General features: G+C 38.1%; 1 protein-coding gene across 2 annotated transcripts in view; it reads right to left on the bottom strand.

Moving 5' to 3' along the window:
- Nucleotides 1-12,927, bottom strand: part of SCUBE1 (signal peptide, CUB domain and EGF like domain containing 1) — a 254,966-nt gene that overhangs the window by 69,077 nt on the left and 172,962 nt on the right. For both annotated transcript variants that reach the window (XM_030041173.2, XM_030041174.2), the window contains one exon: nt 9,287-9,403. In XM_030041173.2, the coding sequence (XP_029897033.1) occupies nt 9,287-9,403 (117 nt within the window). The remainder of the gene's footprint in view (nt 1-9,286; nt 9,404-12,927) is intronic.

Here is a 12,927-nt window from a genome sequence, read left to right as displayed (position 1 = left end):
AGAGAGGGACTGGAATTTTGTCCTGCATTGGCTTTCACATGTGAGTGGAGAACACAGCCCTCTTTGCACCACTGTATTAACACCCACTTTTTTCTTATATTTTGTTTCTATTGTTGAGATCAAGAAGAGTCACTGTATTCCTCACTGGTCAGACTCTGAAGGGAAGTGGAATGGGTAACCCAGTTGAGAGAGATTTTCAAGGCAAGTGAAGTGGATACCCTATAGGATGGGATTAGACTATTTGCGTGTGCTTATGAGCATGTTATTGCGATAGGTACGAGTTCAGAGGGTGCCAGCTGTTCCATGTTATTTCCCAATGCACTTATCTTTAAGCTTGTGCAAATAGGAGGTAGCTTAGCCATATGATGTAAAATCTCTAATCCCACCAGGAATTACCAAGGCTGATGTGCTTATTTTTCCTCGTGGTCACCTATTCTTCCGACCATATTCTAAAAAATGGGACACTGTGGGATTCCTGAGAGAAGTAAAAGGCACAAGGTCCAAAGTCAAAGTTGATGCCCACTGAGAGCTGATGCATAGAAGCGAGGACAGACATTCTAGTTCGGTATCCATGGCAGTGGCAATATGGGCCTTGGGGATCAAAGGAAGAGTCGCAGAAGCTGCAGTCTATATAGAGGCCTGAGGATGACAACCTTTATTTTAAAAATGAAACAGTAATTTTCAGTGCCTTTTTTCCTGAGGTTCTTGACTTGAAATCCCACAAGGATTCAATTTTCTGAAATGTCTGAGAAATTTTCTCCTAAAAAGCTTGAACTGTATCTGGCCGATCACCTAAAAACCTTGTATCACTTGCCACTCCCAGGAATCATGGTTAAAATGTTCTATCTGCTTGGGTCAGCTTCTTCATAGAGGGTCTACGCACTCAGTGTATCTCAATCTGTTTCCATTTGCAAAGTTTTGCATTTTTTCCTAGCGGAGATACCAAAATAGTAAATTAAAACCTACTGAAAGTAATCCTATCTTTCCCTTAGTTACTTTTGACACGACTCTGAGCAACATGCATACTACTGCTCTGGGATATCGCAGAGCAATCCAACCCAGATAGCTTTATTTATGTGCAGCAAGCAAAGAGAAGCTCCTTATTAGCTTAAATGAAAAGCTGCTCTCACTAGTCATCACTGTACCTTTGGCTGAGAGTAAGGCTAAGGGACCATTTTCCATATGCTACTTTCCAAACCAAACTATGAATATAAAGCACCGTATCAGCAGAATGTTAACCAAATTTAACGTGCTGTACACCAAATTACTCTGGCATCAAGCAGCAATGGTACGAACCAGTATTAAAAGTAAGAGTACAATCACTCTATTAACTACATAAATTATCTTGAAGATATAACACAGAAGTAAATGGCCATTTCAGGTGCTGCAATTATCAAGGGGAATGTAATCAGAAGAAAAGGGAATAAGACAAGCAGGTCTCTGCCCTTTCTGGCTTTGCCAGACATCCTCTTCAAAAAACGCACTGCTGCTTGTAAATCTTGTGACTGACATTTATGCTGACATTTGCGGGGACCACAGCACTCCGACTGCAGTGGAGGTGATGACTGCCAGCAACTTACTTCATTTGAGTTTATTCTTTCACACCATTTGCATGTATGTTTTCTCCCTTTTTTTGAGAGAACACTGGAAAATGCTAATGGCTCATTATGGCTAATGGCTCATAATGCTTATGTTCCTCAAAAACTGTGTCTAATGTGGAGGAAGCTGAACTGACCTCTTCGCACATGTTAAAAAAATCTTCATGTTGCTAGAGAAAGGTGAGCTGGAAGAAGCTCTTTTTGTATGTCCCAAGACCCGCTCTGTGTTCCAATACAATACGTATTGACACTAACGCCGTATAATATAGAGCAGGCACCAATACTCCTTTCACTGTGTGGAGTACCACAGGTATCGCACTAAAGGACACTGCTAATGGGAGATACACAGAAAGTAGACTGCAGATCTCAAATAGGGGTACTCAGGCAGCTATGAACAAATTTGCCTCTATAAGCAACCTCTAGAGGTTTAAAACTCTTGAGATCACTTAAATTCCTTCTAATTTAAAATGCTGATGTACGTGAATGAATTCAACAGGGAACATAATTCCAGCTTTATAGCACAGTATCTTAGTGATTCTAATGCAATACATTCCTCAATGTTATGCAGAAGCTAAATATTTAAATTCTGTGGCTGTAATTTAAATTCAGGTGGCTGTTCCACCTTCAAATGGAAGTTATACACTTCAACCTGGAACTTGCATTACCTTTCAGCATGCTATTTTAGTGGTGTCTTCTCTAGTGCTTCTCATGCATTTATGAAAAAAGTCATGTATACCTTTGGTAAAATGATGGTCTCGCTTAAACAGAAACCTAAGAATTTTCTGTGGCAATCTAACCAAGGAAAACTTTGTAATTGGGTGACTACTTTCAAGGAGGACTATTTATAGCTAAGGAAGAAAACCAGAACAGGGCCCAAACCAAAAAATAAAAAAGTTCATTCACATGAATTAATTTGTGCTTGTTTTGCATTTGCCTTTTCGGTGAGACAAATGTTAGTTCAGAAGACCTGCTCCAAACCTATAGACTTGATTCTAAAGGCATTGAGACACTTCCATGATGTGAAAAGTATGGTCGTATGTGCCACTAACGTTCTGTCTGCCTTGGTCTAAACTTGACTGATGCATATATTTTACAGAGGTTGTCTTGCACAGGGATATATTTTACTGTCAAACTTCTACGGGCATGTCAAGTTGATCAGGGATATTAACTAAACAAAATGTGAGTTCATCATAGGTAATTACTCCTCCTGCAAAAATCTCCCCATTTAGGCAATCAGTGAAAAAAATGTAACACTCTGAAACTTATCCAATCAATCACAGTCAAACAAAGGTAGTATCATAACTCAAGCAAGCTAATAGTTGATAGACCAGATTAACAACTGCATCTTACCAGTAATAAACAATAAAAATAACCTGCAACTCCTTCTGGTGTTCCTTTCTTAAAAAAAGGGGAAGCATTTTCAGTTTCATATGAATTGATCGGGACTGACAAGATGCAATTCTAAAAGCTTTAGTAAATTTAATCCAATTTAGAGAAAAAACCTAAAACAAATTTTAAGTAATTTCAACTAATGGAATGATGGAGGAAATCATAACTGTTCACAGATATTGTGTAGCCAGGAAATGAAGCCAAATTGGCCAGCTAAACTGTTCATTGTGAGCTTTTCACTTAGTGTTAGTGTGTTCTGAATGAAAAGAGAGAAAAGCCTTCAACATCTGAGTCATATTTTTGTACCAAACTGATGTCAAGCATTAAACATTTAAGTTAATGAAACTTTTCAGTTCATATTTAACAAAACGTGACATATCTTACTTCATTGAAACTCATTCTGTAACAAACTCTTTCCTCACAGAAACAATTCCATTTTCAAAATTTAATTTACTTTCAGGGTTTCACTTTTTTGTATCCAAACCCAATTTAAAATGCATTTTCCTGCTGTAATAGGCTGCAATTAAGAAAGATAAAAAAAGAGCAATTACTATGTCAACCTAATAAAGCCAATGCAAAAATTCCCTTTTATTTCAATAAACTTTGATTCAGTCCTTTGCATGAAATTGTTCATTAGTCTCTATGCTCCTGCTCTTCTTCTCTAGATTGCTTAATGATAAAGAAGGTTACAGAGTTGAGTTACTGGACAAACCATTCAACGCTAAGGCATTTCTGATGCTCCCACTGCAGCACAGTCAAGTATTTAAGCATGTAAGTGCCACATTTCTTTGCTGCATCTGAATGCAAAAGGATGAGGGCCTGTTTCAAGGAAGTACAGAGCACACCACATTGCTGGGTAACCATGACAATGAGACAGCAGGAAGAAGAAATGTTTGCCTTAACAGCATCCAGTCACATAACCCCAGCGTAACACTGCTCTAGTTAAACAATATGCCAGAGGGCTAAGAAGGGCTTACTTAGTGTTGCACAGTAAATAAAATGCCCCATCTCTAGGTGAAGACGTGCAGGGACCTTTCTGTCTCCTAAATACATGTCCACGAGATCACCTGGGGTTGGCAAAGATCTATTCGTGCACATGAATTAATACTGCTGTATTTAGCCACAGCTGGTGGCAGATTATTAATGTAACATCATATTGCTACTAAAACCACTGACATTCTAGCCCAGCTGAGTAACTACCTCCCCAAAATCCCACTGTCAAGCTCGCCTATGAAAATGATGCAGAATAGAAAGTTAGCTAAACAAAAAAATACACATCTTGCTATTACAAAACATCTATGGGGCACTGCACAGTTAGGTGGGACTTTATAGATGTTTACGGAAAAGCCGTATTTGAGATGTGGCTTTTGCTCCATAACCATTAGGAATCCAGTTATGCTTCTCTTCTCCTGCTTAAAAATTATATTTGCTCTGCCATTTGACTCTAGGAGTTCAGCAAGTGCTGCACCCTGCACAGTTCCTCTATGTCGATGTGTACCGTGCTGGGAAGCTGCATTATTCTGGGGCACGAGTGCCTTGGGGGCACAGTTTCTTTGTTAAATCCCTGAGGCAGAGACGGAGCACATCAGACACACGGTCCTACATTTTACACCATGCCAAAAGCCTGTGGCCCTTCCTCTTGCTCTAATTCACTTCTTAGAGAACCCACAAAGAAAGCCCCTGTCTCTCTCGGATGTCTTTTGCGGTCATTCCCAGTCCTTCTCTACTCTAAGTCCTGGAAGAAGAATGCTCCCTTGCTCAGCTCGTCTCCCATCCTTCTGTGGCTGCACTCAGGCAGACAAGCCCTTTATTGTTTGATCCAGTTTGGCAGCTGGATTTAAACAATCTTCAGAAATCTGTGCTACGTCTAATCTAGTCTGACTTCACTCCTCTTGAACCCCGCAAGTTTTTTGCAAATGAGTCTCCTGCTTTATCAGCTACGTAAGTTGTATTTAATATAATTAAAATGCGAAGCTGATGCATCTTCTCACTGAGGGCAGATTACAGCTGGATGCATGAAAAGGGTACTCAGCAGGAAGGATGCACAGAAACCAACAAGCAAGGGAGCGAGGGACCACAGAACCTCCGATATGCATAATATAGGGGATATTAAAAAGTGGGTAGGAGGCAATGAGCAATAAGCATCCTGGGCCACTAGGTCTTTTAATCCTCTGGCTCCCTTTCTGTCTGCATTAGCTGACTTCTGTGGGATGACTTGGTCGGCATTTAAGGAAATGAACTACACTGTTTTGTCATATGTGGCACAATAATTGACAGCATCAAATGAACTCAGCATCAAGCTGGGATCACCCAGTTACGATGGTAGGAGAAATTAAATAGCATTAATTAGAGGGAGAATATGGAACTCTTTCTGCCTGGGATGTGTCTCTTCTCTTAGCTGACAAAAGCCTCCATGGTTTGGCTTATTAAGAGCCAAGTTGATAGGAAAGCTGAAGGGAAAAAAGGAGCATTCTCCATTGTGCGCCAACCCAGCTGAGGGAAGACTTGAGTTTGAGACTGACTTTTAAAGAACATCAAAATGTTAATGAATTTTTATCCCAGCCACGATCAATACACCTGAAGGTCTCTCTAACTAGACCACAGACAGCACTTTTGCTCTTATTTCACTGCGAGATCAGGTAAATAATATATGTAAGGGAGAAAGAATCAGAGACAAAAAAAGATTTTTTCATCTTCCAGAAACCAAAACAATCTTCTGCTACAGTAGTCTTCCTACTGGCTATGCAGCTACCTGTACACATTCCAGTTAAAACTTTCTGCACAACAACTCTTTTTTCCTATTTTATTGACATTTGATGTAAACCAGACTGCACTGTGCATTAACAAAAGGAGCTTGATTCTTTGAGGTACAATGAACTCTCATTTCCCACTGAGCCTGTGAAAGAGGTCGACATTCAAAACTACTGAAGGTAGGTCCCTTGTATTACTTGGAAATTGCTTTCCTGCACCCTCCATTCTCTGACATGTTGGGAAGGGGCCAGGAGAAATACCAGAGTTTCAGTCCTGACTCAGTTCTGTACTCTGTGATTTGAATCCATCCCAGCTTTTATGATAGAACTATAAAGTATGAAATACGATATTGCAAACAAAGTGTAGAACAATTAGTTACACTTAATAGAGTTTATTTGCCATCTTTTGGCAAATAAAGCATGTTTGCATATACTCTTTCTTAACAAATTGCCTTTCCTTTTGTATGTATACTTGCCTTTTTCCTATACTAAACAGTTAATGAAATTCCAAACTACTAAACAAAAACCTGTGAACATTTTGGACAGTAAACTCTTTTTCCCATTATATGTCTATACAATGCCTAAAACAGACTAGTCCTGATTTTTGAACAGAACCATCTAGGAATTTTTGTTATTAAAAAAAAAATATAAATTATTTTATTAATTTAAAAATAAAAATGTTCTTTAATTTACCTGATTCCCTTGTAAAAAATAGGGAAGAATAAAAGTGCACTATTGAGGAAATCACCTATAAGTGAGCTAGAATTACAGATTCATAAATTACACAATGTCCACCTTGGAGTACTCAAAAGTTCAGGTGTTTCTTTGTGTCTTATTTAAGCCTCTTGAATCTAAGCAACTACATAATTTCAAATAATAGCTGCACTATGTAAAATGTCTTAGACAGGAAGATGCCAAAATAGACTGAAAAATCGTAGACTTTCCAATAAAAACATTCTTTTTGGTCAACATTATTTGCTAAATTCAACCCAAACATATTAATAATTTTGCTCAACCCACAACTGCATTTTTCCATTAATATATTAATTTTCCCTCCAATTTCTCTCAGCTTTTCTTACATGCCCTGTCTCTCTACTTTCCTTTGATAGATAATGGCATATCTTTCTCCTACAGTGAGAAATAGAACCTCTCTTGAAATGATGCTTGTATGAAAAACCTCACTTGGAGATGCTGTGACACTTGATGGACTTGAAAACTCTGCCCAGGAAAGACAGGATGTGACAGCTGCGTGATCCCTGAAGATGCTTTAAAGGGCATCCAATAGATAATCCATTGCTCTTACCACGCGAATGTAATGTTACAGCTACAGGGAACAATGAACTGTACATACGAGAAATTGTGGGCCAGTCAAATCAAGGAGAGTAAAGAGAAAAAAATCAAAGGAGAAAACTTGATGTGATCACTTTTTTCTTTTGTTTCCTACAGAACTCAGAGGAATGAATATGTGCACACTGGATTTCCCCACCCCAGCCTTTTCCAGGCTTTAGCTATCAGCAAGAGGAGCCGAGAAGGCATCAATGTCACTCCACCAAAATGCTCACTTTTGCACTCAGAAGATGTAAATCTTAAGAGAGCGGTCTTGACTAAGGGCTGCCTGCAAAAGCTACGGAAGAAGCTTCACTGGTCAGTTTAAGTGCAGTATCCTTTGTGCACAGATTTAAATGGGAAGTTACTTTAGCTTCAGGGAAGCAGAATCTAGCCAGAAATCTCACACTGCAATACATTAGATAAATATTATTAATTACAGTTAAATTAAATGCAAAACATATTTCACCATTTTATGATGACGAGTATTTCCTAAAATGTCAATAAAGGTTAAAAAGAAATGGCCTGGTTGGTTTCCTAAACCATGTGAGTTAACTTCTAGTTGCCGCTTATTTTAAGAAAATAAGAAAGAATCTGCAGCATCATAAAAATACAGATTCTGTTTCTTGTATTTTCTTCTCATAAAAAAGGGGAAAAGAAAAAAAAAGTGAAACAGTTTAGAGCTAGGGTATTTGGTTTGAGGATCAGTTGAATATTTCATTTTGTCTGCAGCATTAATTATAGACTTGATGATTATATAAATATTGTTTCATATTAGTTCTATGGCCAAACTTCTAAATTTAGAATTAATCTTTTTCTTCATGATGCAGTTTCAATAATAAACATTATGATCAAGTCTAGGTGTATGTTACAGTATTAAAATGCCTTCTTTTTAAGCACTTGGTGGAATCACTGTTACTGCTCTGCTATGGCTTAGCTAGTCTGCCTGTAAAAATGAAGATTTATTTTTATGTGGCTTGAACTAAAACAACTGATTTTTGATGTGTGCTCACCCTTAACTATTAACATGGTGTGCAATGGCAGTTTAAATGTTTTATTTTCAAATAAACAGGCAAATGGACTGTTATTTCTATAAATACTAACAGGATCATGCCCAAGCACTGGGATTTTTCAGCCTGGATCGAGGGGAAACCACACATTTTCTGTTTATTTTTGTGGGTTTTACTATTTTAAGTAACATCAAGCCCTGGACTGAAGTTATTCTGACATTTCTGGTTACTTTGAAGGAAAAAGGTCCCAATAGTTTCTTAGCAAGTTAGGTCAACTTACTCTAAGTCACTGAGTGATAAAAAAGTATTCTCTGTGACAACAATATATGCAGTGTCCTCCTGGACGTCCATCACCAAGTCTCTTGCAATGGAGCTCAAAAGAAATACATAGGAAGATGGGCAAATGGTTGATGGAGGGCCTGGTCCTACTAACATGTATCCAAATCTACTCATGTGCATAATGCCATTAAATGCGATTCTGCAGGGATATTTGAGAACTGTCCCTGTCTCCTTAACTGAGAACAGATGTTGACAGTGGTATCAGATGCTCTTTTCTGTTCTCTCTTCCCTGACCTCAGTTTTAATGCACTCATGAAGGACAAAATGCCAAGGTTCTTGTGCTGCCTTTGGAACAGTAAAATCTGAGCATCAGCTATACAGTTTAGACCTGTGCACTAGTAAATGTTGTTTTGATTTTCCTTTGTAGCTGGCTACTTGTGTTTTGAAGGGGCAGAAATGGACAATTATCTGGGGTTTTTTGAGCAATACCTCTGCATCTTTTGCTTGGCAATAACCAGTTGATTATCTGCAGGTAACAAAGTACCAGCTGAGAATTTTAACTCGCTTTTTGAATAGACAAACACAGACACCATTAGATGACTGAAGTTTTACAAGGGTATCAGACTATCCTTTCAAACTGAAAGCTTTTTTGCAGCCCAGGGTTGCTTCTCTAAATCTCTGGTCAGTTTGAAACAGTTTGACCTCTGTATCTCATTTCTTTGCAGTGATAAAACTCTCTAATAAATAGAGAGAAAAATGATTGAAATAGGTAAATACAGAAAAATTAGTGAAGGAGAAAGCTAATGAACTCAATTGCAATCTCTATGCCAGTATTGCCTTAACTTAAAAGTATTGATTAAATAACTGAGTATTTACATCTTGTACTGGAACCGCTGAAGGCAAATGATGCATTGCAAAGCAAACAGAAGCTGACCTTTGCACGTTTTCCCATCAGGCTGCAGGGTAAATCCAACTGGGCAACTGCATCGTACCCCTGTCGCGGTATCCTTGCAAGTCCGATCACAGCCTCCATTATTGACAGCACATGTTTCTGCAGAATGAAAGAGAAAGAGAGAGAGAGAGAGAGAGAGGGAGAAAGGGAGTGTAATGAAATGGTCTGGGGGAGGGGAGAGGCACCGACTCTTTGGGGCAATATTACAACATTATGAAAGCAATCTAAGTTTAAGCAAGGCAACGGAAGCAAGCTCTCAAGGTCATCAGGGCCCATGTACTGGTTTTGACTGGTAAATCATTTCCACAAGTCATGATTTCTTTCTCCCCCCCAAACTGGGTGTTTTTATTTATTATATTTAGTTAGTGCTTTTGAACTGTCTTAGACAATAGGATGGGTTATTACATACGAAACAAGTTTAAAAAGAAAAAAAAGTGACGGCCTTTAAAAGCGGAACCAAACATTCAGTCTGTTTCGTATCAGTCAATGTCTAGCCAAGGCTTTCTAAGGTTCATTTTTTTAAATGATGTTGTAGGCATAATGAACTTTAAAAAGCAGTAGAAAGCAAAGCAGAGTGCTAGACTTGGAACTGAGAATTTAAAATCCTTAGTTAAGAAAGAGTTAATGGAAAATGAACTACATATATCACTTTGACAAGAATCTACATGCCCAATCTGTTCTTACTGAACTACAAGCAAAAGGCATCTGGGTTTTGTCCACTTAAAGCTTTTTGCAAATTGAAAGGAGTTTAGAGTGGGTGGGAGGGCATAATTGAGGTCACTGAACCCATTCCAAGCTGTGTCATTGAAATTTCCCAGTGCTTGTAGTATGTAGAAGGGTGGCTGGGCAAACACAGGCAAGAGAAAGCTGCAATACTTCTGAGCTTTTACAACAGTGGGCAATGACTATTAGGTACCACTACATTAAAAAAAAATCTTCAACTTCATTACAGAAAAAGCAAAAACCCCTCCCTCATTGCCATTATTTTCTGCTATTCATGTGTGCACATGCGCACACCGTACACATACATACACACACATACCCACACACACATCCATAAAATAGATAAAAGGCAAGTGAAATGATTAACTTTGCTTTGATCCAGAGAATAAAGTGGATGTAAGGATGTCAATTTAGCACGTCAGTTTGAACTATGCATTTATCTGAAAAGTATTTACTTCAGAGAGCAAGTCCTTTTAATAGTATCTTTTTCAGTTGCTCTGGCTTTGATTAAATTAAAATACCCCCTTGCCCCCCAAGACTGCCATTATTCTACTCAGCTCACCTCATTCTGGCTTTCCCTAAAGAGGCTTTGTCATTACTTACTCAGATTTACAGACTCCTATTGCTGAATATTCACAGCCTGTGTCACAATTGTACCCTGCGGACAGGGTCTGACAATAAGCTATAGGATATGCTAATAGGGAATTGCCTTAGAACAGTACAGTGATCAAAAATTATTTACACAGAACAGAAAAGGCTTTATCTTTCAATTGACTAGTACTAAAAGATTTTTATTTTAAAGTAGCCTCTGCTAATGCCCTCAAGGTGAACTTAGACTGGCCCTTTGGACGCAATTCACTGCTTCAAAGTAAGAGAAAAAAAGTGTAACTGGTTTTTTTTTTTTCTTTTGCACTGGCACAGACCTCTACATCAGTTGTGGAATAAGCTGCTGGCACTTATGAACAAACTGAAAGCAAGGGGCTGGGGCACACATGCATTAACAGCATGGGACAGAACTCTGCTGTCTATATACATTCACACATGCTCTACTAGATAGATTTTAATTTTTTTATGCCATGTGTGCTATGTAATAACATCATATAGAAAAAGTAATCAGTATAGAAATGGATTTGCATATAACTGCCAGCAAGCACAGCTAACAAATGGACTGACGTGTTTTCTGGAACAACTTTCTGAAAATGGAGCCGAGTCTGTAACTCCTTAAAGTTTTCAGGTAAAGTTCTTGCTCACCTTAGGTATGACTTGCAGGATCTGAACCTAACTGCTCAAGTAATATAGTTCTGATTTTCATTTACTCCCCTAGGAAGGACTATTTTATAGACTTAAAGGCTGCAACTGCTGCTTGAAGAATTCTTCTGTAAATGACAATGCTGGCATTTCCATTTGTATGTGAATGTGTGTGTGTGTCCTCATAGGCCAACATATCAAATGATTTTATGTTTCAGAGAAGGGAGAAAGTTTCAGGTAATTTAAAACTTTTTTACTTGGGTACAGTTTAATGGTAGGGTGATTTGCCAGGAGTAAAGAGTTAAGGTTAAAAAACAGGGAAAAGTGCTGAAGATGTACATTTGGCATGGCACTGCAAAGAGCAGTAAATCTTATGTTAGCAGATTAACTTTGGCATATGAAGAGTCCTTTATTGCAGTTCATCAACATGAGATGAACATAAGCAGTAATATTTCTGCTTTCTGGATGACATCCAGTGAAAATGAATAGACACAACAATTTTTTTTTCCCATGGCATGGATGACTGGATCTATAGGGTAAGGGTCATTCAGTGAACAAGAGTTATTTCTATGCATAAATAGAGGGAATCAAGCCAGCTTTTCTTATTTTCACAGAGATTTAGTAAAACAAACCAAAAAGGATAAATACCCTTCGACTTTCCTGGTGATTCTGACTTTAATACATGATGAACTCTAACAGCATGAAGATCCAAGTGAGCAAGAAGACAGCTGACAGTACCTCTAACATTTTGGATAATCGGAGAGATGTATTGATGAAATTCCTTAAACTCAAAGTCATGAGAAAACATTGGTAAAAGAAAGTGAATGCGAATAGCAGAATGTGGGAAAAAGGTATTACAGCTACATGAAATAGAATAGCTGAGGCCTACACACAACATAAACTGAAGCACATCACCACCTGTGTTTCTGTTAGAAATGACTTCAACTCATTCTTCACCTCACCACTATCAAACTTTAGGATATATTTGAAATGCAAATACAAGTTTTAGGTCTCAAATAAAGAGCAGAAGTGAATTACTTATTTCCAAGCTATCACACTGGAGAAGCTATATTTATATGGAATGGAGAGAAAGGATGTTCAAAATCTGGATCAGATTTTCATGGTGATATTGATCCTACAGACCATTTTCCACTGTTTTTTTCTCTGTGAAAGGCAACCTCAGCATATTTATTACTCTTTTTGTTGTTGTTGTTTCAGACTTTTTGGCACATTTCTGATGTTTTTTGTTGTGATGAGGGAGAAGAAAAAGAACTGAAAGACACAAATAAAGCAGTGTCATGTAACTGACATTTAGATTCCTTCTGAATTATGATAAAGCTCATCATGTGAAACTACTAGACTTTACTGTGAATTTAAAGTGATGTTTGCAGCCCCACTTACATCCTTATTCAATTCCCACCAGAAAACTCAGACAGAAACAGGTATCTAAAGAAAAGGACATCTGTTTACATAAGGCACTCTGGGACAGCTTACATTGTGTTTTTCCACTGTAAGCTCCTAATTCTGGAGCAATCTCTCAGGTATCTGGTCCCTGGATCTATAGACAAGAAGTGATCAAAATCATTACCAACGTGCTATACCTATGGTTTACTCAATTAGGATACTTATTGTTTTAACAAGAGTGCATTGCA

Source organism: Aquila chrysaetos, chromosome 17 (genome assembly GCF_900496995.4).
Source record: "Aquila chrysaetos chrysaetos chromosome 17, bAquChr1.4, whole genome shotgun sequence".
NCBI classification, from domain to species: Eukaryota; Metazoa; Chordata; class Aves; order Accipitriformes; family Accipitridae; genus Aquila; species Aquila chrysaetos.
This window is presented reverse-complemented; position numbering and strand designations above follow the sequence as displayed.